The following is a 26,066-nucleotide window of genomic DNA, read 5'->3' on the forward strand; positions in this document are numbered from 1 at the left end:
CTATATTATTTGTTTGGTATCGTTGTCTGTTTTTTAAGCAGCAAATATAACTGGAATGCATTCTTCTGTGCAAATGGCATGTCTTCTGGGCAGCGTTCAGACTAAGTGAAGCAGAATGTGGAATCAGCTTCCCTTCTTTTTTCACAAAATGTTGATGTGGCAAGAAAGTTTTAATGTAATGTAATATAAAGAAATAATGTAGCCTTCAGCAAAAAAGGGCAAGAATGGCTAAATAGTAAATGTAAGAAACCAAGCAATATTTTCATGAAGATGAAGCCCTTTGTGAGGGAAAAAAAAGGGACAGCTCAGAAAAATCTACAGCTGAAGTATCTTTATTTACAGTATTTACTATACCATGATCTGAGTAAAACATCTTTGTGAAACGTGAAATTATACTCCCTGCTCTGTTGCAGTGATTACAAATATTTATCTGTTTGTTTCATGTGTGTATACAAATATATTTGCTTTATATGTATTAATATACTTTTAATGGTATACGATGATTGATAGGTCTATTTACTAATTTATCTTAGAACACAAAGATTACAAAAGGCTCCTTAAGACTTCCTCTTCTTTAAATGAAAAGGCTTTGGGGGTTCATTTAGGAAGATGCTCAGGGCTTCCTTGGAATATCAAGAAACTTGAAACACTTTGCTGGAAAGAAGCTTGACTAAAGCCATAGTAATGGACTTTGCATACCCGTAACTTTCATAGCTGGTTTGGAACAAGTTCCATCATCAAGCTCTTTCTGCGAGAAGATTCTTAGGACAGCAATCGCGCTCTGTTGTTAATAACTCAGTACTTGGAAAATGCTTTTGTTTCTCTCACTATTTTACTATCAAGACCTTGAAATACAACGTAAAAGCCTAGGGATCGGCTTTATCCCCATCAAAGGTGTGAAAACACCTGGTTTTTTGATCCCTAGCTGGGAAGAGGATGTCTTTTAATAAGATTTTTTTCTACACGGTTATCTTTGGGCAACTATTCATACGATTCAAATAATTAAGAATCAATAGCATTCTTGTCTACTGTTGCCCTACTCTTAAGAGCTAAGAAATTCAATTATTTTTAGTTCTGTTTGCCATATTTCTATGCTGAACTCTGTTCTGAATCTGTGAATCCATAAAAATGCCAGAGAACTTAAGTTTGTCCACTTCAGCCTCTAAAAACAATGAGGAAGTTTTTTGACTGTTAAAATAATGAACGTTCTGTCCATATATCTGTAGAAACTTTGAAATTAATACTTATAAAACGTGTTTATGAATTTCTTTACATCTCTTGTGGAAGCATTTAGAGGATAGCTTTGAGAAATTAAAGAGAAAAATAGTTTTAAAAATAGATTTTGCCCGTTGATGAATAGCAAAAAAGATTTCTTCCTACATTTATTGGCTTTGGTGCATAAGTAAAAGAACTGTGTTGGATGTTTAGAAGTAGGAAATCATATGGATACTGACTACTAACTGTAGGGTTTCTGGCTATTTTGTTTGTTTTTGTGAATACAGGGCAGCACAATTATCTGTGCGCTGGAAGAAATGATTGCATTATTGACAAAATCCGGAGGAAAAACTGTCCAGCATGCCGCTACCGGAAATGTCTTCAAGCTGGCATGAACCTAGAAGGTAACTTTAAAATATTTAAATCCCTTTTTTTCTTTTGAGTCATGTGCAATGACTGTCATGCTGCTTATGAAGCTAAACCAAGCATCTGAGCACCATTTTAATGTGTTAAAACTACATATCACATTTTACAGTACGTATAAGCATTTTAATGCAAAAAAAAGACTTTTTTTTAATCTAGATTTCTCCTATACTTTCGTCTCCTTACTCAATAGCTCTGTCTTTCAATATGTTCGGTATAAGTGAGTCATCCACAAAAAATAGGGTTATTTCTTATTCCTGTCAGCACATATCCATATCTTGTTTTCTTTTTCACTGAATCGGAGACAGCAGAACTCTAACAGAAGTCTTGTAAGGAAATATTGTGCATGCCCGTTCTTAGGGAAGCGACTTGAAGGGGGAAGCCCAGGGACATGGATCTAAAATTGGACTGGGGCCTCTATTTCAAACCGAAGAAAAAGAAGGTCTTCTTATTCAGGCTGTGGGTTCTTGTCCTTAAGCATCTGTCAGAATCTCTCTAGTAAGCATAGTATAGTAAACAAATATAAATATACTATGTATTTGCTCTCTGCTAAATCCTGGATGGCTAATGAGAAACTGAAGACCGCATAAACTAGAGATTTAGCAGCAGTTGTAAAATGGCATAAAACATTCTTCCTGCTGTAAGATGTATTTTACGCTCGATATTTTTTCCTTGAGTTGTAGCAATTAATACAGTACTTCCTAGCATAGTTATCTTGGTGATACCTGTACAATGAAAATTGTCGGATAAAATTAAAATGTCAAAAATGTATTTGTCTGATGCAAATATAAACAGAGTTTTCATTTCAGGAAAAGCAAGGTTCTTTGGTAAAAAGTAAGTGCAAAGTTATGTTAAAGAGAGAATGCTCATGGAAGAGTCTATGTTAGCACATTCTTTCTTCCTCTTTTCTGCTTTAAATTCTCTCCGGCTGATGAATCATCAGTTTTTCTGCCCTGCAGGTGGCTCTACATGCCCCTTTCTTCACAGCAGAAGGGAAAAAAACCAACGCAGTCTGATATGCTTCCCCTCATATCGCATGCTTACAAATAAATCCCATACTTTGGAGTAGAAATTTGTGGGGGTGGGTTGATTTGTTTACATATTATTTGTGATCTGTATGCAGGAAAAAAGGGTTTGTGTCTTAACAGCCAAAATCTACACCAGTGTATTCAAAAATAAATGCTAAAAGTAAGTGAGGTTGTGAGTGAGTGTCTCACTGGGGCTAGATTCAGCTTGCCAGACTCTGCCAGCGGGTGGACCTTGCACTTCAAAGGTGATGGCAGGGGAGTCCACTTACCTAGGCTTGGTGTCCAGGGTAGGAACGTGTATTCCCTACTGGGGTTGCTGTGGCCAGTAAAGCCTAAAGAAAGTTTAGAGTAACACAGAAAGGCACAATTTTCATTTCAAGGTGGAAAAGAATACATTTTGTTTTAAGACTTTTTTTTCTTATTTTTTTCTTCATGGTTGTTTAAAAAATATGTATATTGAAGTACTTCAAATGTGTAAATTAATCTACATGAGTAAAGCATCTTATATGTATGCTACTTAATATTAAGCCTTTTCGTTCCTGTATGAGTGTATGTGAACTCTTTTTAAAGTAGACTCCAATATAGCTAACCTCAGAAAGGCTCTAGGACATGTTGCATGAGTTGCCTTTCTGCACCAGAGAAAATGAAAATTGAACGATGTCTCAGACACTTGCCACTTTTCCATGTGTAGTTTGGAGCCCTTCCAACTATACTTTGCTTGCCTGAATTTTGGCACAGAGAGTCCTAGAGAATACTGATTTTTCTGGAGGATGGATATGATGTATGTTGTTGGAAAAAGCAAAAAAGAAATAGCTTTTTTGACTGAGAGGGAAAAGGGACCTAGAAACTTAGCAATGCAAAAAATGGAAGAACCCAAGGTAGTGTGAAACAGTGAAAAGGAAAGAACTATGAAAGCAGTGATTTATCAGACAAATCTGAACAGATGGTAAATTGGTCGTACAGAAGTAGTAGTAGAAGAGAAAACTGAGAGGCAGCATAAAGTGCAGAACAGACCCCCAAAAGTTAGTGTTCCTTTTATCTTGGCTATTTTAGGATCACAGTTCAAGAATTACTGTTGTTTAGAAGATAATAATTAAATTTGCATACTTTTTAGACAGTAATTTCTTTTTGAAAAGCCATCAGGTGTATCCTAAATGCATAAAAGGCGCACTTTGAGCAACTACCAAATAATGATTATAAGCAAACCAGTTAATGAATAGCAAGAGATCAGAATAGTCCTGTCACGTCAGGCTGAAGGTCCCTTTCGCTTAGCCTCTCTTCAACATACATCATCTTTGCATTCCAGCCATCTTTACCTCCTGCATTTCTTGGATATAGTTTATGTTCAGTAGCTGCTGGTAGACTTCTCCCATGAACTTGTCCAATCACTTTTGGAATATATGTAAGTTTCTGACATCTACAGCAAACCATGGCAGTGAATTGCTCAGTTAGGTGTTGCGTGGAATACTGCCTTTTTTCTGTTTTAAATCTACCATGTGATAATTTAGTTCTCATCTCTTCTCATACTGAGACAAAAATGGTTCTTTATACACCAGAACTATGTTACTTAATCGTTTTCTATTCTAATCTTTTTAGTCATCTGTCCTATTTTTGACCCTCTTTAGCACTCTTGTGAAACTTTCTCGTTTCTGTTGTTTGCTTTTTTTGAGATGGAGTGGGGGGGGATGGAAAAATACACAACTATCAAGCTATAAGTACCAAAGATTTATACAGTAGAATAATGGTATTTCCTACGATAGCCTTTATTTCTTTGAATTCTCATTTTACGCTTTCATCATTAAATGTCCCTAGAGACTCTTTGGCACCCTTTTTGTTTTCTCCTATTTTCAGAAGTGATGTGCATGTTCTGCCAGCCTTTCTGACACTGTTTGGCCCTCTGCTTAGTAGTGGGCATTTCGGGTAGTGTTTCCGTGAAGGTTTTAGTCTTTCACGTTCTATCTGCTGCCTAAATTTTCCCTCCAGAACTTCTTTCCTGTTCCTCACTGTGTCGCTGGCACTTTCATGGATTATGACCACTGGCTCCTCCTCAGCGCTTCATAAGAGACTGTCTAGCTGCTTCATGAGTGTTGACCCCTTTGCCTTTGGCAGGCCAGCCAGCATGGCATCACAAATGACAGCCGACTTGCCTGCCACTTCTTGTGATGGTCTGAAGACCCATCCTTTGCGCCAGGGGCTACGTAGCCATGTCTGGTGGAGAGGTCCCGTCTGGGAGATTGTTTCCCTGTTTACCAGCTTCATGCCGTCCTGCCACAATATCTGCCTCTATCTGATCTGCAGTGGGGCTTTTAGCCTGGGTGTTACAGTTTCCCTTAAAACTTAACTGAAGAACTTCTCTGTCTCCCTGGGTTCATCTCCTAAGACCATGAGCTGCCTGCGCTGCTTCCATGCGCAGGCCAGGTGCCCGCTGGGCAGCTGTTTGTGCGCTCCGCAGTTAGCGCAATACGCTAGGAAGCCCATAGGATGCTGTTGGATTCCAGGGTTTTGTTTGTTAGTTTGTTTAACAAAACACCTTGGATACTTTTATTTCCCTGCTGGGTTTATCTGTTTGGCTTATCTTTTGTAATTTGCCTTAAGAAGTTGGCTTTAAATTTGTAGTATTTTTTATATTTGAAAAGAAATTAGAAAGAAATACATTATCTCAACCTTCTTTTTTTGAGAGTTGTAACTATGCAGCTAGGTCAGGTCTAGTAGCACAGCCTAATAAATTCTTGCATAATACTTTTTCTTATCAGATCTGTTTCTTTTGATTATAATTTTATCAGACTTTCTGGGCTGGAAATTCTCCATACCAGGTGTCAGAGTTAAGCTGAAGGCATGTGTTTGTAAATTTAAGTTAAAGCAGTTCATTTGCTTTTGAGAACAAGGGTAATGTAATAGGGCGGGGGGGGGGGAACAATGTTCAATAGATTTTGGAGCAGCAATTTCAAAATTTAGATGAGTAACAAGAAGCTCCAGGGAAATGACTCTTGCTGTTCCCCCATGAAAATCTGTGCGAATGTGGTCAGTATATAAACCTTTGAAAAACTGCAATTTATGCAAGGTCTGCAGAGAATTTGTTATCTTTAGCAATTAAGTTTCTGGAAATTCAGTCCTAGCCAGTGGGAGAAATGGGGTCAGGAGGGGGTTATTATATTCTGTTAATCTACAAAGGTGATAAATTTCTGATAATTAGAGAGTCTTCATTGGTCATTAAATTTCTGGTTCCTACAAAGGAACCACATTACATGATATTTTTATGTGCTATTGGTCCATCTCTGAAATTCCAGAATAGAAATCAATTAATTAATTAATTGAGACATAGGAAAAGAATTGGGTTTTATTTCAGTCTCAGTTAAATAGTATATTCACTTTTGCAGACTACATGCAAGAGAGCTGAAAGCCAAGTAGGAGATTCCATTATTTGACAATATGCTTATAAGTTGTTGCTTCAGCTTTCTCTAGCTTACAGCTAACATCTCTGTGTGATGTTTTATTTATTTGGCATATGAATTTTATGGTTTAATTACTGCAGCAGTGATTTATATGCAAGGCAGTTGGCAAGAAAATGTCTCTTCCTGCCCAGCACTTTCCCAAAAATGTTTTCCCTGGCTCCACAGATTCACTAACTTCCCACCCTTGCCTATATACTTTCCTTTCCTCTGCATGGTTTCTATAGTTAATATATTAAGCAAATTATAAAGTGCCTGGTCCTACAAGCATTTTCAAACAGGTGTCATGCTGCTACATGAAGTCTCATTGAAATTTTGTGTGTAAAAGAAATGTTAGGATCAGGCCTTCCAAGAAATGTTATTTAACATTTTGAAACATCAGTGAAAATGTGCCTTTCATTAAAACTTAAGAGTACTTTCACAAAACATTTAGTTGGCATTAGAGTGAAATTATTTACAATTTTATGAGAAAAATGCTTTAAAAGTTTCAATTGGCTTCCTGCAAATGCAGGAAAATTAAAGCAGCATTTGCTCTTTCTGTTACTGTGTGGTTTCTTTCCGTTATCTAACCTGTGACTTCCAAAAAAACTTTCCTAGCTCGAAAAACAAAGAAGAAGATAAAAGGAATTCAGCAGGCTAGTGTAACGGGAACGAGGGATGCGTCTGAAAATCCTGCAAACAAGAGCATAGTTCCTGCATCACTGCCACAACTAACCCCCACCCTTGTTTCCCTGCTGGAGGTCATTGAACCAGAAGTTCTGTATTCAGGCTATGACAGCACTGTGCCCGACTCAAGCTGGCGTATACTGTCCACTCTCAACATGCTAGGAGGACGGCAAGTAGTAGCTGCAGTAAAGTGGGCAAAGGCAATACCAGGTAATATGCAAATACATTAATTAAAAAATGCAGTCTCTTCGTTATAGTTAAAAGTCTGTCTTTGTATTTGGTGTCTTTCAAGGCCTTCACAGATAAAGTTCTAGTAATATCTGAGTTGATTCCTGTCTCAAATACTTTTGGGGTGGAAAAGCAGAAAAAATACAGGTGCAAAAAATTACAAACGAGGTCCTTTTAGTTGAACCCTTTGACCATTGAGTGTTATAAAAATATTAAAATACAGATTGTTTTTTTAAAATAATATAGGCAACTAATTTTTAATTAGCTGTAGTTCCACCTCAATTCTCAGTTAAATATTTCTTCATTATTTTTAGCAGTGAGTTTCTCATGGCTTTCATAGACTGGTGCAGTACCCATCCTTTATACTGGCTTGCCTGGGACTATATTCATGGATGGCTCTTTTTTCCTACCCTTCAGCATATCTGTAATTTTTTCGTGACTGGGAATAGTCATTTGAGTGTCCAGGTCCAGAGTGGAAGTCAAGATGTTCCTTTTCTCTCAAGCATTGAAGCTATGCTATTAAACTGGCTGTCACATGGGGAAATAGGAAGGCGTATTGCTATTATGTCTCCTCTCTGAAGACAGAATTAGCAATTGCCTTACAGAAGAAGGAAGTAATGTCAAATCTCAGCCTTGGACATAATGTATATCGTCCTGTTGTATGTCTGTGGGAAAGGTCAAGGACACAGTAAAGTTGAAGATCAGTATGTTACTGACGGGACAAAGACGAGAAATATTTTTCTTACCTTCACTTCTAGTCAGTACTCTTAGCTATCTGTTTTCGAAAACCCTAGCCAAACACACTTTCATAATGCACGTGTTGCCCAACCGTAACACCACGTAACAGGTCTGCCAGCTAAAAAAAAGTCTGATCGTGAAATTTATTCTTCCATTTTACCTCATGGTCTCACTTTTGAGGAAGGGGAAATAAACCCACTAAAAATGTCTTTTTAATAAAGAAAAAGAAAGACTAGACCCAAATACGTATGGCCAGCGGAGATGTGACTAGAGAGATATATATGTCCATCAGGGCTTTTCTGCAAAGGGGAGTTACTCTGGATTAGCTAAGCCCACATTAGGTAAAGTTCACATGTGCATACTTTCTTCTGGGGTAAGTCTTTAGGAGACCATCTACTATTCTGAAATACAAATTCAGATATAATTTTTATGAAACAGTTTTGTGTTCATCATCTCCTCTGAACAGTTTCTCAAAGTAGGCAAGCCCTTCTTCATGTTAGAACATATACTATTCATGAGAAGCCAATCTTTTACTTAATAATTATGTTAATAGGAACTGTTCTTCTCATATGTCTTTTATAGTCCTATTTATGACTACTAAGGTTCTTTTTCATGAGAATATTTAATTTATATATACTTTTATCAATTGTATCACATCAAACAGACTAACAGTAATCCAGCATTGGTTGCTGCGTGCTATATCCTGCAATCCTACAGTTAGGATTTCAAAACAACTTTTTCCTGAGGAAGGTTTGAGTAAAGATTTGAAAATTTGACGCAGTAAGTTTGAAATAACTTTGAAATTCCTTGCTGGTATTTTAGAAATAGTAAATGTTAGTTACTGCTGTCTCCAAAGCCAAAAGCTTTTTTTGAAGTTGTTCAGACATACCAGATTTTGGTATGTAATAATCCACTGTATGCTATCTATTTAAACAACTTCAGGAAACAGCATTGTGCTGAACTCTTTAGATGTCAGGTGTCTAATGAAATTAAGTAAAATCAACTTGAATTTAGACTTTAATAGGATTCAGTGTGGCACAGTCTTTTCTTGTTAAATGTAGGCAGGACTTGATAAAAACTACTCTTGAAAATTAAAAGCTGCCTACATTTTAAGCCTGCTCAAGGGACCAATTTTAAGATTTTGTATGTTTCCTTGTTGCCTTCATTGCTTCTATTCATTCTGTATATCCTTATAAGATTAGGAGTAGTTAATGATGATGAGCAATGGGAGGCATCCCTTTGAAATTCAGTATAAAAACACTGTTGAATAAGAACAAAATTTGAAGCTAAACCATTTATTGCCCAGTAAAGTGCTGTCTCAAGAAGTAAAAAATAGTGTTATTTTTGGAAGATAGCCAAATGAATTTTAGTCTATATTAAATATAATTACTGTCTTTCTAATCCATCTTTAACTGACCATCAGTTCCAGTGATAAGTTCACACACATCTTCTATTTTTTTTAATATTACATTCCCTTCTAATATCTGTAATAGTTATGAAGAAATACCCATCTGACACTCTCTATTCATCCAGAAGATAACTACCTTCTTGACTGTAAGAATCCAGGGCTTTCAGGCTGCGTTTGCTTTTGTGGGTGGGACCCTGCGAATTTCTTTTGAAAGTTTATGCCTGTAAATGCATATATAATGGGTAATGGAAGGTTCAAGAGTTCTTTATGCTGCTTTCTTTTGCATATCTTTCTGTGTTATATCATCAACAGTTATACATTCAAACCAGCTCAAGATTGGGTTATGCTAAAGGCTTCTGTTCAAACCTCTGAAGTCTCATATGTAGTCTGTCATACTGCCCAGAAAAAATAATTTGAGTTCTGTGGTTGCAGTGCTTAATTTCTACATGTGCAAATTTTTGCGTTGGCGAAGGATTCCTTAGTGGTATACTAAGCACTTGCATGTAACCTTGGTAGCTGGAAAATGGCGCTGAAATTCTGCACCCCTTTCAAAGTGCATTTTGTTTCAGTCAATGAGAACTTTCATATAAGAAACCTTTTTTTGTTTGTTTGTTTGTTATAAATTCTTTTTTCCTTTCTCCAGGAATGTAATCTAAAGTACAGTACTTGATAGAATCAAATGATTGTAATTTGACATGCATTCTTTTGTCGTTTCGGGTGCTGTCATCACAGTTACAGAAATTGTTATGAAATACACATTTTAAAATAGTAATATACATTAGTAATACATAGGTTGTACTGATGATAACCATGATACTTTAAAAATTTTTTTTTCTTTGCAACCAGTACTGTCAAACCTCAATTTTTATTTTTTCCAGGTTTCCGAAACTTACATCTAGATGACCAAATGACCCTTCTGCAGTACTCTTGGATGTTCCTGATGGCCTTTGCTTTAGGATGGAGATCATATAAACAATCAAATGGAAGTCTCTTGTGCTTTGCACCAGATCTGATTATTAATGAGTAAGTCATATATAAGTCATCTTCCCAGTTTATCAGGGTAATACTAGACTGTAGTATTTTTCTGTTTTGCGCTTTAGAGGTCAAATCCTACATAAGGTGTATCGTTAGGTAACAAACTCGTGCAAAGGTCAGAAATCAGTTTGTCATTTGCAACATTACTTTCTTTTAACAGATTGCTTAAGGTTTTTAAATAAGTCATATGAAAGAACAGTATTTTAGATCTTAAGATTATTTTTATCAAGTTTTTGTGGGTATGTGTTTGTACTAAAATGTTCCATATTGTAAATGTTCTTGCACCATTCACTATAGTTATTAGTTTTATCTGAGCTAACAAGCTAAAGCTAAAAATTTGTTTGGGATGGAAAGCAAAGTTTGGCAAATTGCATAATGTTCTATATATTTGTACTCTTGTTGTATAAAAGTAATACTATGGTTCTCTCAATTTAACTGAATCCTTGATTAGTCGAACGTTTATAGGATTGATCTAATTATCTAAACCTGATTTAAAATCTGGCTAAAAAAAGCAAGATTACAAATGGAAACAATGTAGCTCTGTTTTATTTTGGTGAATTTGATATCAATTTTCAAGACGAACTTAATTTTCTAGAATGTTTGGTCTTTTTTTTCTTGAGCTGAGCATCCTGTTTCTTGTATTTTTCAAGTAAATAATAGTAATTTTGTAGTAATTCTGTGTCGTACAGGAGTGGAGGAGAACATTCAGGATTGTAGAGATGGTAGACAGAAGGCTTAATCTGAGATGCAATAGCTGCAAACATTTTGTGTGGATATATGCATGGTTATGTTGCTCCCCAGATACTACTAAAAAGGTGTAGTAACAGATGAGATCAGGTTATGCCTTTCTGCCTCCGGTCTGGAGAGCAAATATTCCATTGCAAACCCTCCTATCCTGGGAAGTATTCTGGAATTAATCTTGATAGACTGTCATACTGTGCTGCCTTTTACTTTGAAGCAGTTTCTGAGATTCTGTGTCCTTCAGCTCATTTGTAAAAGTCATTTTCTTCTGGGAGGTGGGAGAATGTCCAAGCAGTCTTTAATAAACTTTTCGAGTGATCTTTCAGTCTTGCAATTCCAGAGAGGCCAGCGATATCTGTAAAGCCTGTGCAGGCATTTTGTCTGTGTTTTGAATTAATTGCTGAAAATAGCCTGTAGATGTAAATCTTTGAGATTGCCGGCCGGAGCCATTCAAAACTTAGTTTATCTGTCTGCAGATTTCAGTTAGTATGATTCTGTCACTAAGGAATTGCCATTTGTCTTATCCGTTTGTGGGGACCGAAACTATTAAACATGGCTGTATAGGGGCTTTTGAAACGTACGTCACAAAACTTTCTCAGCATCACAATTTCAGAGAATAATTTGAAAAGAGGTACAAGCGACAATGTGTTATTCATGCTGGGTCTTTCTGAGTTCTTAGTTTTTATCAAACTTACAGCTCAAAGTTGAGGTTGCTTTACAAAGCTGCAGTCCAGAAAAGACAGATAGGGAAGACGGTACGTTGCAGGGTCTGTTGGTCAATGTTTAGGAGTGGATTAGGAAGCTGTCCTGTCACACAGATAGCAACTGCTTTCCAGTTTATTTCAGATTTTTGAATTTACTGTAGCTTTTCCTTACTGTGTGATCAGACTATTTAACTGTCTCCATTTTTCTATCCTTAAAATGGAGGCAATACTAATTCCTTTGGCTTTTTTTAAGATAGTAGTCTTAATATTTTTGCTCCTGTTGCACTTCAGTGTCACATGTCCCAAATCTTTTCTGTTAGAAAAAAAAAAAAAAGCTAGTAATTCTTATATTTTCTAAGAGATTAGCCACTTATGTTTCAGACCTTTCTAATTGTACATGTATTTATTCCCCTTAATGTTTTCAGTGTAAGTATTTGCCGAGGCTTTTATAAACTTTAATCATTTCTTTGTAGTAATTATTTAGTTTAAAAAAAAAAAAGGTGAGGGGCAGGAGAGATATGCCCATCTCTCTACTAATGTTTATTAAAATCCTTAGAATATGTCTCTGGAATAAAATAGTCTTCATGTGGTGGAATTAATTCAAATAACAGATATTGTCACTAATAAGAGTAATAGCATCTAATTTGCTTTAAGTCAGAGGTCTCCTGCTGTTTTATCACAGGGTCAAAACCACAAAGCTTTTCAGTTAAGAATGTTTCTGTATTCTCAAAAAAATGTGCAAGACTTATCCTATTCTACTAAGTATTAATTTTCAATTTTTATTCTAGTTACGGTTTTGGAATATAGATTTGTTTATACAAAATGACATTTGTTTTCAGTAAAACATGTACACTGAGAGAACTGCAATTTCTTCTGACTTTTCCTCCTCCAATGTGCTGCAGGTTCCCCGTGAATCTCTCTGTGGTTATAACTTTGTATATACCATTCATCAGTAAAATACAGCCGCGTCTGAGTTAAGCATGGCAAATACTGAATAATATATAAAACCATTGCATAAGTTATAAGACAGTTTATGAAGCACAACACCTTCAGGGAAGACCAGAAGGGCAGTGCCGCTGGGGAAACGTTATTCCTGATGCTGAAACGTGGGCAAGAGAGGCTTCATGTACACTAAGGAAAAAGCATTTGGATTGCAGTAGTCGTGTGTCCTCCCTCTCTGCCTGCTGCATCCTTCCAAAGACAGTTCGGCCACACAGTGTCCTCTAAAAGCCATTCTGGGGTTTATTCAGTACGGAGTTAAAGACGGTGTCACTAACGCTACTTTCTGAGACGCATCTTAGTGATCTTTCATCCAGCAAACACCCCCTCTGCCATTAAAGCACTTACTCCGCTTAATGCTTACGGTATGCTAGGAACAGGTCTGACACAGAGGGGTAGGTTAACTTTACCTGATGTGAGAACCAGATGTTTAGACAGTTACCACTAGCTGCTGCGTGTGTAACAGAATCACAACCTTAATTTTTATTGCCTGAAATTTAGGATCAGGGTCATTTTTACAGTTAACCGAAGCTGTCTGCAATAGTTTCAATAGTTTCCAATTTCGATGTAAAGACAAAGAGGCATAAGTTGCTCAAACTTTTAATTTTGGGGATCTGCAAATGACATTTCCACACATCTGTTCTTTATATGAACGTTTTTCATTTGTAACTAAGAATTTGTTTCGCCCTCGTATTTATTAATTCCAGTTTCAAGACATTTCAGTGGAGGAATGGAACAAAATTATATATTTCTTTGTCCATATTGAATTAGAAAACAGGAGTTCCAGGAGGTCTTCTGTCTCTTCAAGCTTCAGCCTTTAAATTGAAGATGTATTTATTTTTCTTAAATGTAAGTATAAACAAGTTGAGGAGTAAAAAACCAGCTCTTTTCTTAAATGCATCTTCAGAGTTGTATTTTTGTTAAGATTACATTATTTAATATAATTCTAAATATATTGCCAAAGTCAATTCTAGTATCAGAAAACCTGAGAAACCTGTAATCTGTGTTAATAGGTATTCCCTCTTTGAAGTTAGCATTTGGAAATAGTTTCCTGAAAACACTGATTGTCAGTGATTATGCTGTGACACTTGAGGAACATGACTGGTACAAGGGAAGAGACTGCAGAGTGCATTTCTAGCCAGAAATGACGTGTTGGTTTGTAGTATTTGTAGGTTTTATGACAAAAATCCTAAATCAAGAAACCAAATAGACATGCAGCTTGTAATCACATTCTTTTTTTTATCACCACACTTCTTCCTTTATATCTTCATTGCAGTAATAAACTAGAGTTGGTCTCAAACCACTTCCCTTGCGCCATCGTTACCTGTAGCTTGCAGCAATGTAACGCAGGTAAAGTATTCGGTGATACGAATGCAGGAAAAGTTGCTGAGTTGTCGCAGATTATCTCCCACTGAGAGCTAAGGTCCCATCCTTATTATTAATGGGGGCAGGGGAAGTTAATAATGGGGAATACAGTCCCTTCAGCTCTGTTACTTGTATCATTAAAGATAAGTGCAATAGCCTGTATTTTGATTGTCTTTGATTTTTAAATGCTTTTTTAGAAACATTTGTTTTATTCAGTTTCTGAGTTTTGAAGATTTGTCCTACTCATATTTGGGTACAACTCAATATTTTGAGCTTCAGGAAGAGAAACTCTCTCTGTGAAGGGTTCTCAGAACCTGGGGATTTAAGCAGACCTAACTGTGCTAAATGTTTTTCTAAGACTGAATTCTCTGTGGTGATAAGTCCTTCTCTTGTTCCATGGCAGAATCTGAGTACCATTAGTCTTTCATGCATTTTTCCTTACACCAGCCCTGTGCAGTATTGTCCCTGTAAAATTATTGCTACTACTTAGATATGGAATAGCAAGATCCACTTGTTCACGTGGACGCTTTTCAGGCAAGCACATGTTACTGGGCTGTACGTAAAGAACCTGTCTAACCTGTTAGGAATCTTGTCATTCTACATTTTCAGCTAACGGATCCTTAGCATTTACAAACGTCTTCCATGTGAACGCACAGAAAACTTCACAGAAATCAGTGGACGTGTTTTGCTTAGTGCTTAGAAAGTTTAGTTGTTATAGCGCTGAATGCCACAATTCATTCATACTTATGTAGAACCCTCCATAACTGAATTTCCTGGAGTATCATCAATGCAGTCTATGGTGGAGAAGATAACTAAACTCTGCTCTTCTTCAGTTTTAAGCTGGCAGCCTAGTTCTTTGACCAGTCGTCTTCTAAAAATTGAATTCCCTATTGAATATTTTATGTCTGTACTTTTATCATTTATTTAGGGAAAAAAACACAAAAATTCTCCAATATATTTGGATACTGTTTATCACATATTGGTTATCCTAAGGTAATATGTCTGGTAGGGTTGAGTAGGATGAATTATAAAGTTGCTGTGCTATGAAGATAAATTATTTCCCCAGCATTTGTTGCAGGATGGTTCACCACAGCAGAGCCATAGTTGTAAGCTTCACCTTACTGATCCATAGTATTATATATAGCATTTTTTTCCACTTTGTGTGCCTCATAAAGGATGAACATATAAATTTCATTTGCTTAATGTTCATATGAAAGCGGAAATGGAAAACAGTAACTCAGATGCTACATCTGTAAAATTAAGCTTTTAATTTGTCTATGAAACCAGGAAGAGGGGAAGATGAGTTTCTGAAGATCCGGCTATCGTTTCTGCAAGAATATAAGTCACTTTGACATTCTTTCTGTCTCTGATTTTTCTGTGCTCCTAACTATTCCAGTTAATCGAAGTCTCGAAATGAAGGCCTCTGTCTTGTTCTTCAACTCTTACAAGCTAAATAGTGGTAGCTGGGCTCGGGGTAGTCAAAGTAACTTGCTGCAGATGGTCCTCTGATGAGGCAGTGAAGGTAGCAGTGGTTCACTCAGCCACTTCCAGCTGTAGGATTTAAGGAAGGAATAGAATAAAGGACTTTGAAGAGCTGGTGATGGTAAACCTAGGCAGGACAATGGGAAAGGTTTAGTGCTCTCCTGCAGTTGATAAACTGTTGAATGGCAATTACTGCCTGATCCAGTTCCCACCTCAGTTGATAGAAAAATTGCCATAGAGTTATATAGGCACAGCTTAGTCCTCTAGTACATAAAATTGGCATTTCCTTCCACAACTGAATTCTCTCCACAAGGAAAAAAGAAGTGTGAATAAGCCATTGACAGGTTTTCCTCTCCAAACAGGTAGGATGAAAAAAAAAATTGTGTTCTGCTTTTAATCAAGACGGGGCAACAATATATTTTGAGTTATTCTAAGGTTTTGGAAAATATTTTAAATTTAGATTTCTGTACTTCATTTCTGGGTAGAAATAATATGCTTTAGTGGATTAGTGTCTGAATATTCAGTAAGCTCATCATTTTACATTTTAAACAAAAATGATTTATTATGTGGGTGTGTCTATATCAGCTGGCAATTTTATATGTAATATATATTTTATATATATAAAAATCAATTCAAGTTGTTGAAAAGCTTGGCAGCTCAATAAATTTTAGGCTTTAGACCATCATTTAGTATTTGGGGACTGTAAAAACCTGTGATTTTGTAGTATTGTATAACTGTTTCCACAATTTGTGATTCAAAACATGCTTTTGTTAGAGTTGGCACTACTATTATATCAGCTTAAGGCCTCCCATTTGTGTCACAGTGCACATAAAATTACAGTGAGAAGCAGTAAGTAATGTACAGTTGCATTCATCAAATGAAGAATGTCATTTATTTGCTGCATAGCTTTAGAAAGAAGCTTTTGAAAGTCCCGTGTCTTAGATTTTTGACTATGTTTGCATGCTCATCATCCTAGCTGTTTGCTGTTCTTAGGTCAAATCCTTGATCTCACTTGTAGTATATGCTCTTCTGAATATCTGTATTGGCATTATTTGAACATAAAGAAAATAACAGCTTTTATGGTTTTATGAACCATCTTTTATCAGTTCTCTTATTCCCAGAATTTTTTTAACATTCTTTTGTAACTAGTTCTGTGGAATCAGTATTGTCTGTTTTTCAGAATAGCAGTATTTTGTTTACTGCTTTCATTCTTTCATAGACCTAGCAGAACTAAGTGACTCACAGCAGTGTTGAAAATCATCACATGCTTTTGTCATCAACATTCGTCCCACACAGAAGGCATCTGTACCTTAAGTGTGGATTACATAGGCTTTCACTGAGCTAAAATGTACGCCTAGTGCCTAACTTGCGTTTTCTTTTCTGAGATACCTGATAAAAAAGAGGAGGAATACGAGGTGATTTAAATCAGACTAGAGTGGCAATCACCAAAGCAGGATCGCTGCAAACGTGATAAAATGTCAGCAGTCGGCTGTGTAAGGCTCAGCGTAGATGGAAGGAGACGGCTGCAATAAGGCTGAGCTACGGTGCTCTGCCCGGCGCCTCGCGCTGTCCCTGGCTGGTTGTCTGGTGTCGCCTCGGGCCTCAGCACTTGCTCGGTGGTTCCTGCGAGAATGCAAATGCTTGTCAAACCTTGCCGCTTCCCGCGGATGAACTGCTTTGGTTTTCACCAGAGCTTTCTGAAGGCTCTGCAAAGTCAACACTGTTCTGTGAATGGTTTCTACTAAGAAAAAATCACGTGCAATGCCATCACTAAGTACAGTACCTATTTTAATTAGCTTAGTACCTAGTTTAAACATAGTCTCTAGCTTACATGGGGCTAAATTACCACGTACAGTTGTGAAATGCCCTCCATAGGGTAATAGTGAAACTGAGAAGGAGGTAAGAGAGAGAGCCCTGAGGTCGTAGCTCCGCACCGGGTCTGCGCCTAGCGGAGGAGCGTCCTTCCCCAACGCCCTCCCACCACCGTGCCCACCGCAGCGGCTGAGCTCATCCGAGCACGCGTGCCAGGAGGCCGCCGAGGGGAACGTCCGGGACCTCTTCCCAGACTGTTCTCCAGCGCTAAGGACTATCCGCTGCGCCAGCGTCCCCGGGCTCTGACGCAGCCTCAGTCTGTTGCCCTCCAGGGCATAGTGCAGAGCTCATCTGTTTACTCAGACTTGCCTGAAGGGAGGTGGGTTGGGTTTTTTCACTAGTTTTTTGAGGACTGCAATTTGCCTAGCCTTGGTATTTCCAAAAAAAAATGCATGCCTTTGTGTAGATTCTCAGACTTGTGGTGGTGATTGCATTTATAGCAGATGGAAATAAATGACAGGCTGATCCATTTCATAATATTTATTTCAACCTTCTGCCCAGAAGTGGTAATATTTTTACAGGAGGAAAACTGCTGAGCCCTGTCATGGAATGTGTTTAAGTTACTCAATTTGAAATATGTAAGATGCCCTTTGATACAACCCAAAGGGGTTAGCAGAAAATTTGCCAAAGAGCCAAATAGTGCTTAGTGCTTTATGTCAAGTGCCCTAGGGAACATCTTACATCTGAACATCTTACATTTATTCCTACTGTGCATGACATCTTGTGAGTCCTTCATATTCTCTTTGTTACTCCTTGATTATTGAACTTAACATACCGCCCTAGGTTCATGTCTGTGCATGCATGTGTGTAGCTGTAGATACCATTTGCGTGTAGGGTAGTGCCACAGATAGTCCTAGTGCGCTTCAGGAGGAGTGGTCCAACAGCATGCATTTGGAAATGATGGCTTTTCTAGACTTGTACTAGTATTTGTTTTTAATAAGGTTTATGATGCTTTCCAGCATGCTTCTGAGGTTATATTATGTAATTCTCGTGTGGGGCTCAGGAAAGGAGAACTGAAAAATTATCGCATCTTTGGAGGAATTGGTGCAACTTCATAACCAAATACTACTCTTATGTTATACAGGGATTTAAGTGGGTTTTGAGGTTGTGTGGTGGTGGTGGTGGTTGTTGTTGCTTTTTAAGATTATAACACTGAATAGGTGTTTTGAAAGAGGTGACACATCATTAAAGAAAAATAAATTGCTAGCATCACTGTAGGGAGATTGGATTATCACTGCATTTGAAACATACTCCTTTCCTCCAACAGTTTGTATGAAAAAAGTTTGTGTTGCACATAAATCTCTTAGGTCCTTCAGAATTAATCTGGCCTTGATACTTATTTCCCACCCAAAACTGTAATCCTGCAGTACTCACTGTAGCCAGTTATAACAGCACATGTAAAGAGAATTGTTAATTCAGCTGAGGTACTAAGCAAAAAGAGGAGTTCCTATCTTGATGCAGGGTTTCATTAAAATAGAAAAAACTAAAAGGAAAATAAATCTATAAATATGTAGTGTTTGTCATCTTGATTCCAGGTAACAGCTTTCCAGGATTTTCCTTTGGTTGTTGACATTTCTTTCTAGTTGTGGTTAGAAAATTTATTGTTACATTTTACAGATAATAAAATTTAATTGCAATGCAGAGCATCTCTTTAAGAACATAAAAAGGTACAAGTGAAAGATTAAAGTCACTTTGAAAATAGGGAAGTTAAGAAAAGCTGATGTTGCCACTAGTGAGCTAATATGTGTTAAGACTAGGTGGAATTCTCAAAGATATTGAGGAGAACTAGAAAAATAGAAAAATCTCATCTCTAGTGTATCATTTCTTCATGGCTCTTTAAACCATTAAACACTTCGGGACTGCCAGACTTGGAGAATTTTGTCAAACAGTGATTGAACTTGATTTTTGCGTGAGGTTTGTGATGAACTGGCACAAGTTTTCCGTTGATAAAAGACAGCGCTTACTGCTCAGTCCTTGTTGAAGACAGGCGGCTTTTATACCCCTGGGATTGAATACCTCATATTCTAGTTGTTACTGTTCAAGGCCACTGTTTATATGTGGTGACCAAGACACTCGCCCTAAGTGAGTTCACTGGAGAAAATGGAAGATTCTTTTTCTGCAAGACAGATGAAATACAAGCTTGTCATCTGCCGCTACAGCCCCCACCGCTCTGGAATGAAGCATGGAAAAATTTAGATTTAGACTTTTTAGAGATCTAGACATTTAACTAATTTTTATGCTCTTGTTTCTCAGGCAGAGAATGAATCTACCCTGTATGTATGAACAATGCAAACATATGCTTATGGTTGCCCGAGAGCTGTCCCGCCTTCAAGTTTCATATGAAGAGTACCTTTGCATGAAAACATTGCTTCTCCTCTCTACAGGTAGGTGAATAGTTAAATATATATGCAAACAATGTAAGTTTAACTTGCCAATATTATGAGATCTCCATCTGTAGTTTAATGTTGTGTTAGGTATCTGACAGTAAATAAAAGCCAAAATGTTCCAACGGGAACCTGACCATATAGCGTTATTGAGGGAAGTTCTGCTTTTAACAGATATAGCAAGACTTTTACTGAGTCTTCTTCATGCTAAGATATTAAGGATTGTATTCCAAACTTCCTGACTGCAACAGGGAGGCCTAACTCAAGCCTGCAGTTAAAAAGCTTCAAAAAATCATAGATTCATAAGCATAAACTGGATGAGTGGCTCAAGATCTCAAGAAATGGGCAAATCTATGACTTTATGCTCACAAAATCTTAAAAAAAGAAAAGAAAAAAGACCGTGAGCAAGTTGTGGTCCAGTGAAGCTGCTCTTCCCTTCCCCCCCTGCCAAAAGTTATTTAACTCCCCCAAAAGTTACTTAAAAACTGGTTGTTAAATACGACTACAACTTTTTGTATTTGTAACTAAAAAATGTGGTGGATTTATCCTACATATCATAAGATGTATTTATATAATATAATATGTGATGGGTTTTGCATGTTTTTCAATGAAATATGCTGTAGTTGAAAAAAAAAAGTCTTGATGTAGTAAAACTCTATGGGTCTCTGTTGCATGAAATGTCGAAGTACAGTGTCAAAATAGTCCTTTTTTAGAATATACAGAAATACACTAATATGAAACATTATGCAAATAATTTTCACAATGTTAATTTTATTTTTATTCAGTATTCATATTTGTACCTAGTGATTCTTTTCTCTTTATGGGCTGTACAGTGGTAGCTACCTAATGACCTCAGTTTTAACCCTGGCTCTACTGCAATCCAGCGACTTGCTTAAAGTGATAAAGAATCGTGTTTCTGTATATGTGAACAGGCGTGCATCAGTAACCGTGTCTTGCACAGTTCAATCTGCTTGAGCAATTAAAGCTGTGTGCCTATCTGTGCTGGAGAACTTCCATCCCGTGCGACATTTGAAGCATCGTATTAATACCCCCAGTTCCAGAGGGCTGACGAAGCTGAATTCTGAGGCAGTGACTGTAGTTTTCCTGGAGTTGTTGCTTCTTTTATTTGACAGAAAACTATTTTGTTTTAGTGCAGTGACAAGGCATAGTATGGTAGTATGCTTTAAAAGTATCCAGCAATAACAGCAGTACAAGTACAGATTTTTTAGCACAGGACTCCCACGTGTTGAAAAGCAAATATTTTAAAGTTTTAAAGAGTTCATAATACCAACGGCTTAAATATTCCGTATGTTTAATTTTTCTAGTCAATAATAGCATTAATTCTTTTAAACAAACAAGATGTTGGTAGTTCCAGGCTTTTTGCCTTATAAACGCAGGAGGATCCTGTAACCAAACACTGTATCCGCTGCGAACCAGAGAGGTCGTGGACGTGTGCAGGGGAGGTGTCCCGGCGGAGCGGGTTGCCGTTATTCGCCCCGCGCCGCTCCGGTGGGCCAGGCAGGACCCTTCCCGGGCGGCTCACGCGGCGGCCCGGCAGAGCACCCCCAGCAGAGCTTTGCACTCCACGTCCAAAACTGCGGCAAAGGTCCTTTCGAAAGGAAACCTGCCCAGGCTTAGCTCCGCGCTGTTGCGTGTTGTGTACGATGTTTGAAACTGAAGATTTAAAGCAGTTTTTAAAATCCCTCCTGGCAATTCCTCAAGTGTTTTGGATGCGAGGCAGGCCATTGGGAGACTAGTGGGCATGGTGCTCAGCACACTGCTCTGCATGCGATGATGGTCCTCCTCTGCAATGTGCGAGGTTAAACATTTTTGAAATCTCACCTCTTTTAAAAAGAAAACTTTAACAAGATCAGGATGAAGTGGGCACTGTCACCTTTTTGTGGCCTGTTTCCACTGTCCCTCCTCTTTTACCTTCAGTCAACTTTGTCTCGGTTCTCTCTCTTCTCCATCTTTAGCTCTTCGTTCCTGTCAGTTCACCAAGGTGATCCAAGGCTTTGAATCGAACATCTTCAAGACCACTTGGGTCCACACGCCCGATTTGTTTACTGTTTACTAGTTCTTGGCCTTTAGAAAGACCTTACTAATAAGAGAACATGGGCACAGGGACTTAACGTTGACTTGAATTTGACTGAATATGGGCCACCTCCAGGTTTCTAATCCAAGGCTCCTTGTCCATCCAGTGCCATCCTGCCTTCCCACCCCTGTTCCCAAGAACTGTCCAAGACCTGATTCCTCCCCGACTACTCCCAGGGTTTCTGCGCCGGCAGCCAGTTTGTTGTCCAGTTTTTTTGTTACTCCCTTGCCTGGACGCATTATTTGATCCTCATTTTTCCCTCTGCACACAGAATTTTCATGGATTCTTTCCAATTTCGCATTCTTTCCCACACATTGAGAACACAGGAATTCCCAGCCCTAGTTGTTCTTTGTCGAGGCAGTTCCAGCCCTCAGTGTTGTTCCCTCCCGTGCTCTGGGTCTCTTCCCTCTATTTGTTGTTGGGTTGGTTTGGGGGAATTTTTTTAAATTTTGCTATCAGGTCCAAGGCTATTTGTCCAATTAGTCCTGCAGTCTCAATTTCCTCTCACTTTCCTTGTCTCTCAGATGTGCTTTCATTTTGTAAATCAGAATTTAAGTCCTGGATTTATATTTCTTTTGGCCATTTTTGTGTAACTAATGTAACAGAACTTACATAATGACACAGTCCATAGATGTGTAATGTCTTAAAGCTTAATGTCAATGTTACAGTTCCTAAGGAAGGCCTGAAGAGTCAATCTTTGTTTGAAGAAATTCGTATGACGTACATCAAAGAGCTGGGAAAGGCCATAGTGAAGAGAGAAGGGAACTCAAGTCAGAACTGGCAGCGATTTTATCAACTGACTAAACTGTTGGACTCTATGCATGATGTGAGTTTTAAAATGAAAGCTGTAAACATGCTAGATAGATAAGTTTAGGGATATCGCAGTAATCTCTTCTATCCTTTTTTTTTCTTATTTAAAGAGATAAATACTGGGAGATATGCTCCCCTCCTGTCCAAGTAGAGAAGACAAATTGAAAGAGATTGACTGTGCTTTCAGAGTACTTTTGGACTTCACAGCAATTAATTTTATAATTAATTTAAATTGAAATCTCTTTAGTTTTTAAAAATTATGTTACTTTAAAATGGCTTAACTCAAAAATTTTAAATTACTCTGTAATAGTGGGGGAATTCTGAAGTTTCAAAACAGTATTGTCTCAAAGACATTCAAGATGTTCAAGAATCTATGGAAGTGTTTGAAAGTATGCTGAAGTAATGAATCAGTGCTATTTTTAGTATTAGTAGTGGTTTAATTTTGCAAGTATTTTCATAATTCAGGCTGTCTCCTCTTGTGCTGTGTAGTCTAAATTGTACATGTAGTCCAAAGTAGTCTTTAAACCGAATAAGGCAGGAGAAACCTCGGGTTCTAGAAATCACTTTTTTCTCGTTAGTTTACCAAGCACCTGGAAAAAGCTGGATCAAAGCCTTGTTAAGATTATCCACATCTGTATTACTTACATGCTAAAATGGGAATCAAAACAAAATCTCTTCAGTATTTTTGAAGACTTTGCAAGGTCTATTCACCTGTTCTATATTAGGATGCATGTACAAGACTTGCTAAATAAAATGGGTATGACTGTGAGTGCGTCTGCTGAGCGTCGCCAATCTTATCCGAGTAGTGTGAGGAGTACTGAAGGTAGCTGGCAAAATTGTCCCAGTTCTGGCCTGTGACTGGCAGTGTAGGCAGGAGTTACTAAGAAATAAAAATCTATATTAATAGTGCTTCTGTATGCATTCCTATGAAAGTAATTCTTTGCTTTATCACTTGTAGGTGGTTGAAAATCTTCTGAGCTTTTGCTTCCAGACATTTTTGGATAAATCTACGAGTATTGAGTTCCCAGAGATGTTGGCAGAAATCATCAGCAATCAGATACCAAAATATTCAAATGGAAATATCAAGAAGCTCTTATTTCATCAGAAGTGACTGCCTTAATACAAAAGGGTTGCCTTAAGAAAACGTCAGATGATAGCTTTTTTTTTAAAAAAAAAAAAGAAAGTAAAAACCTACCAGACTCATTAATTTTGTCCTTGCAGCGGTGTTTCTTTTGTAATTATGCACTACATGTGGTTTACAGAGGGCCAAGATTTAGGCTATAGAAGCAGCGGATTTCTCACATTCAAGAAAGAGTTGGGGAGAAAGGAAAGGAAAATAAATCTTATTTGTCAGAAATTATGTTTCTCCCCCTGTGCAACAACCATGGATGCATCAAAACCACCGGTGACAAGCTCTGAGGCTGTGTTATGAACATTCTGCTAATTAATTTCTGCAGTTGGCTGGAGACAATTTTCTAGGCTTTTTTTTTTTTTTTTTTTTTTGTCAAGTGTTTTGGAATTTTTTTTTAAAGTTAAGGTAGCATTTTGGTTTATGCATGTAACCTGAAGAAAGTTTACAAGTGTATATCAGAAAAGGGAAGTTGTGCCTTTTATAGCTATTACTGTCTGGTTTTAGCAATTTCCTTTAACTTTATATACCGTGAACTAGGCTTGTTCATTTTTTCTTACATAATTTTTTTGTAATACTTCAAGATGCCTATTGTACAGCTGGTTTTTTAAGGTGGGGCAGCTCGTAGCTTTCCTAAATGACCTCTAGACGTTAATCCTTGAGGATATTCATGTGAAAATGGGTTGGGCTTTTCTAACCTAATAGCTTTCAACTGTCAAAGAGACCGTAAAAATTAGGCATTTTTTAAGGGTCAGGGTGGGTGGGAGAATACTCTCAAATCTAATTTAAATAGATACGAATGAAATAAATACTTTTGGTATAAGTGCAAAAGTGTTGGATATGCAGATTCATAGACAATTAACCCAGTCCTAACTGGATGTAAATGAGCAGGTTATTTTATATATTAAAAAAAAAGCCTGATTTTTGCATATAATGCAACAGCCATAACTTTAAGAGTCATGGGCTGCATTGATGCCAAGAAGATCAGTCCTGACTGCCCATCAGGAAATTTTCAGGAAAATATGCATAGCTTAAGAAAAGTTTACTTCTGTGTGGAGAAACTCACATTTTCTATACACTTAAATCTATCATCGTACAAGTATATATGGAAAACTATCATTGACTTAAGAGGCAGACTTGTAATTACGCCCAGTGGTTTGTTTTTGTTCTGTTTTTATTGTATCGATCCTGGAATATTTTTCTTCAATTAGATGTTTACCTTCACGCAGGCAGTAAAACAGACCAGCTGCACTGACTGATCGTAACTCTCTGGACAGACGGACTCCGAACTCCGTGGTTAGACGCCCGTTTTCACATTTCATCTGTCACTGATTGGCTCATCCTCTTTCCTGGAGAGCAGGAAAATGCCGCTACTGATTTTGTGGTCTTAGAATTGTATGTCAAACTCTGTCCTTGTAAGGCTGCGTCCCTTCATACCGAATTCCTGGCGTGCCATACATTTACCATAGGTCTTGTGAATTTCTCCTTGTTGCCATTGATAATTATATTTTAAACCGTTTAGAAGCTGTAGTAGCCTTTTCTACGTGCACCTTAACAATTTTCTGTATCTCAAAATTTAAATATTTACTAAGCCACTCTAAAATTTGATTTTTACTCAAAGTGGCCAGATTATTTGTGTAACAGAAATGAGAAAAATCATCTGATAAAATACAAAACCTAATATATTTTTATATTTAGTTATAGTTTCAAGTATGTATAATCGGTATATTCGCTGATCTGAGAGAAGAAGGGAAGGGCTACTGCAGCTTTAAAAGCAATTTATTAAATGATTGTAAAATAGCTTGTATAGTGTATAATAAGGATGATTTTTAGATGACAGATTGCTTTATCATGATACATGTAATTATATTTTTTGTAGGGGTCACAAATATGTGGAATGGTAACCTGTACAAGTTGTGGTTTGTCTGGAAATAGTCCTGAAGGCGTTGGTGTTCAATATCCAAAGAAGTGCTGTCTGGAGAGAAGAACCTGGGTTCGGTGGATGCTTTCGGGGTTGATCTTATATTTATCAAATCACTGTGTAGAAATTGAAGTTGGACCTTGGATGGGATACTCCTATCTGTATGTTTGGTTACCATTCACGTTTCCGTAGTGAATCAGACCTCCGCTGCAAAAAATGTAAGCCGAAAAGATGCGCATGTGCGCGTGGATGCGTACCGCTCCGAGCAGATGGGGTTAATTTCATATACCGCCTCGCACACCGCAGCAAAAACAGCTCGAGAAATTTGGCAATAATATGCATACAGGTACCAGCAATATGTAAATACGAGCATA

The 26,066-nt window shown here is 37.5% G+C and overlaps 1 protein-coding gene across 3 annotated transcripts in view; it reads left to right on the forward strand.

Annotated features, from left to right (window-relative positions):
* NR3C1 (nuclear receptor subfamily 3 group C member 1) overlaps positions 1–24,522 on the forward strand; it is a 72,462-nt gene extending 47,940 nt beyond the window's left edge. For all 3 annotated transcript variants that reach the window (XM_067305128.1, XM_067305129.1, XM_013945980.2), the window contains exons 4-9: positions 1,503–1,619; positions 6,713–6,991; positions 10,034–10,178; positions 19,607–19,737; positions 22,501–22,658; positions 23,601–24,522. In XM_067305128.1, coding sequence (XP_067161229.1) covers positions 1,503–1,619; positions 6,713–6,991; positions 10,034–10,178; positions 19,607–19,737; positions 22,501–22,658; positions 23,601–23,753 — 983 coding nt within the window. In that variant the 3' untranslated portion in view covers positions 23,754–24,522. The remainder of the gene's footprint in view (positions 1–1,502; positions 1,620–6,712; positions 6,992–10,033; positions 10,179–19,606; positions 19,738–22,500; positions 22,659–23,600) is intronic.
* The last annotated feature ends 1,544 nt before the right edge of the window (positions 24,523–26,066 follow it).

This window comes from Apteryx mantelli, chromosome 14 (genome assembly GCF_036417845.1).
Source record: "Apteryx mantelli isolate bAptMan1 chromosome 14, bAptMan1.hap1, whole genome shotgun sequence".
Lineage (NCBI taxonomy): Eukaryota > Metazoa > Chordata > Aves > Apterygiformes > Apterygidae > Apteryx > Apteryx mantelli.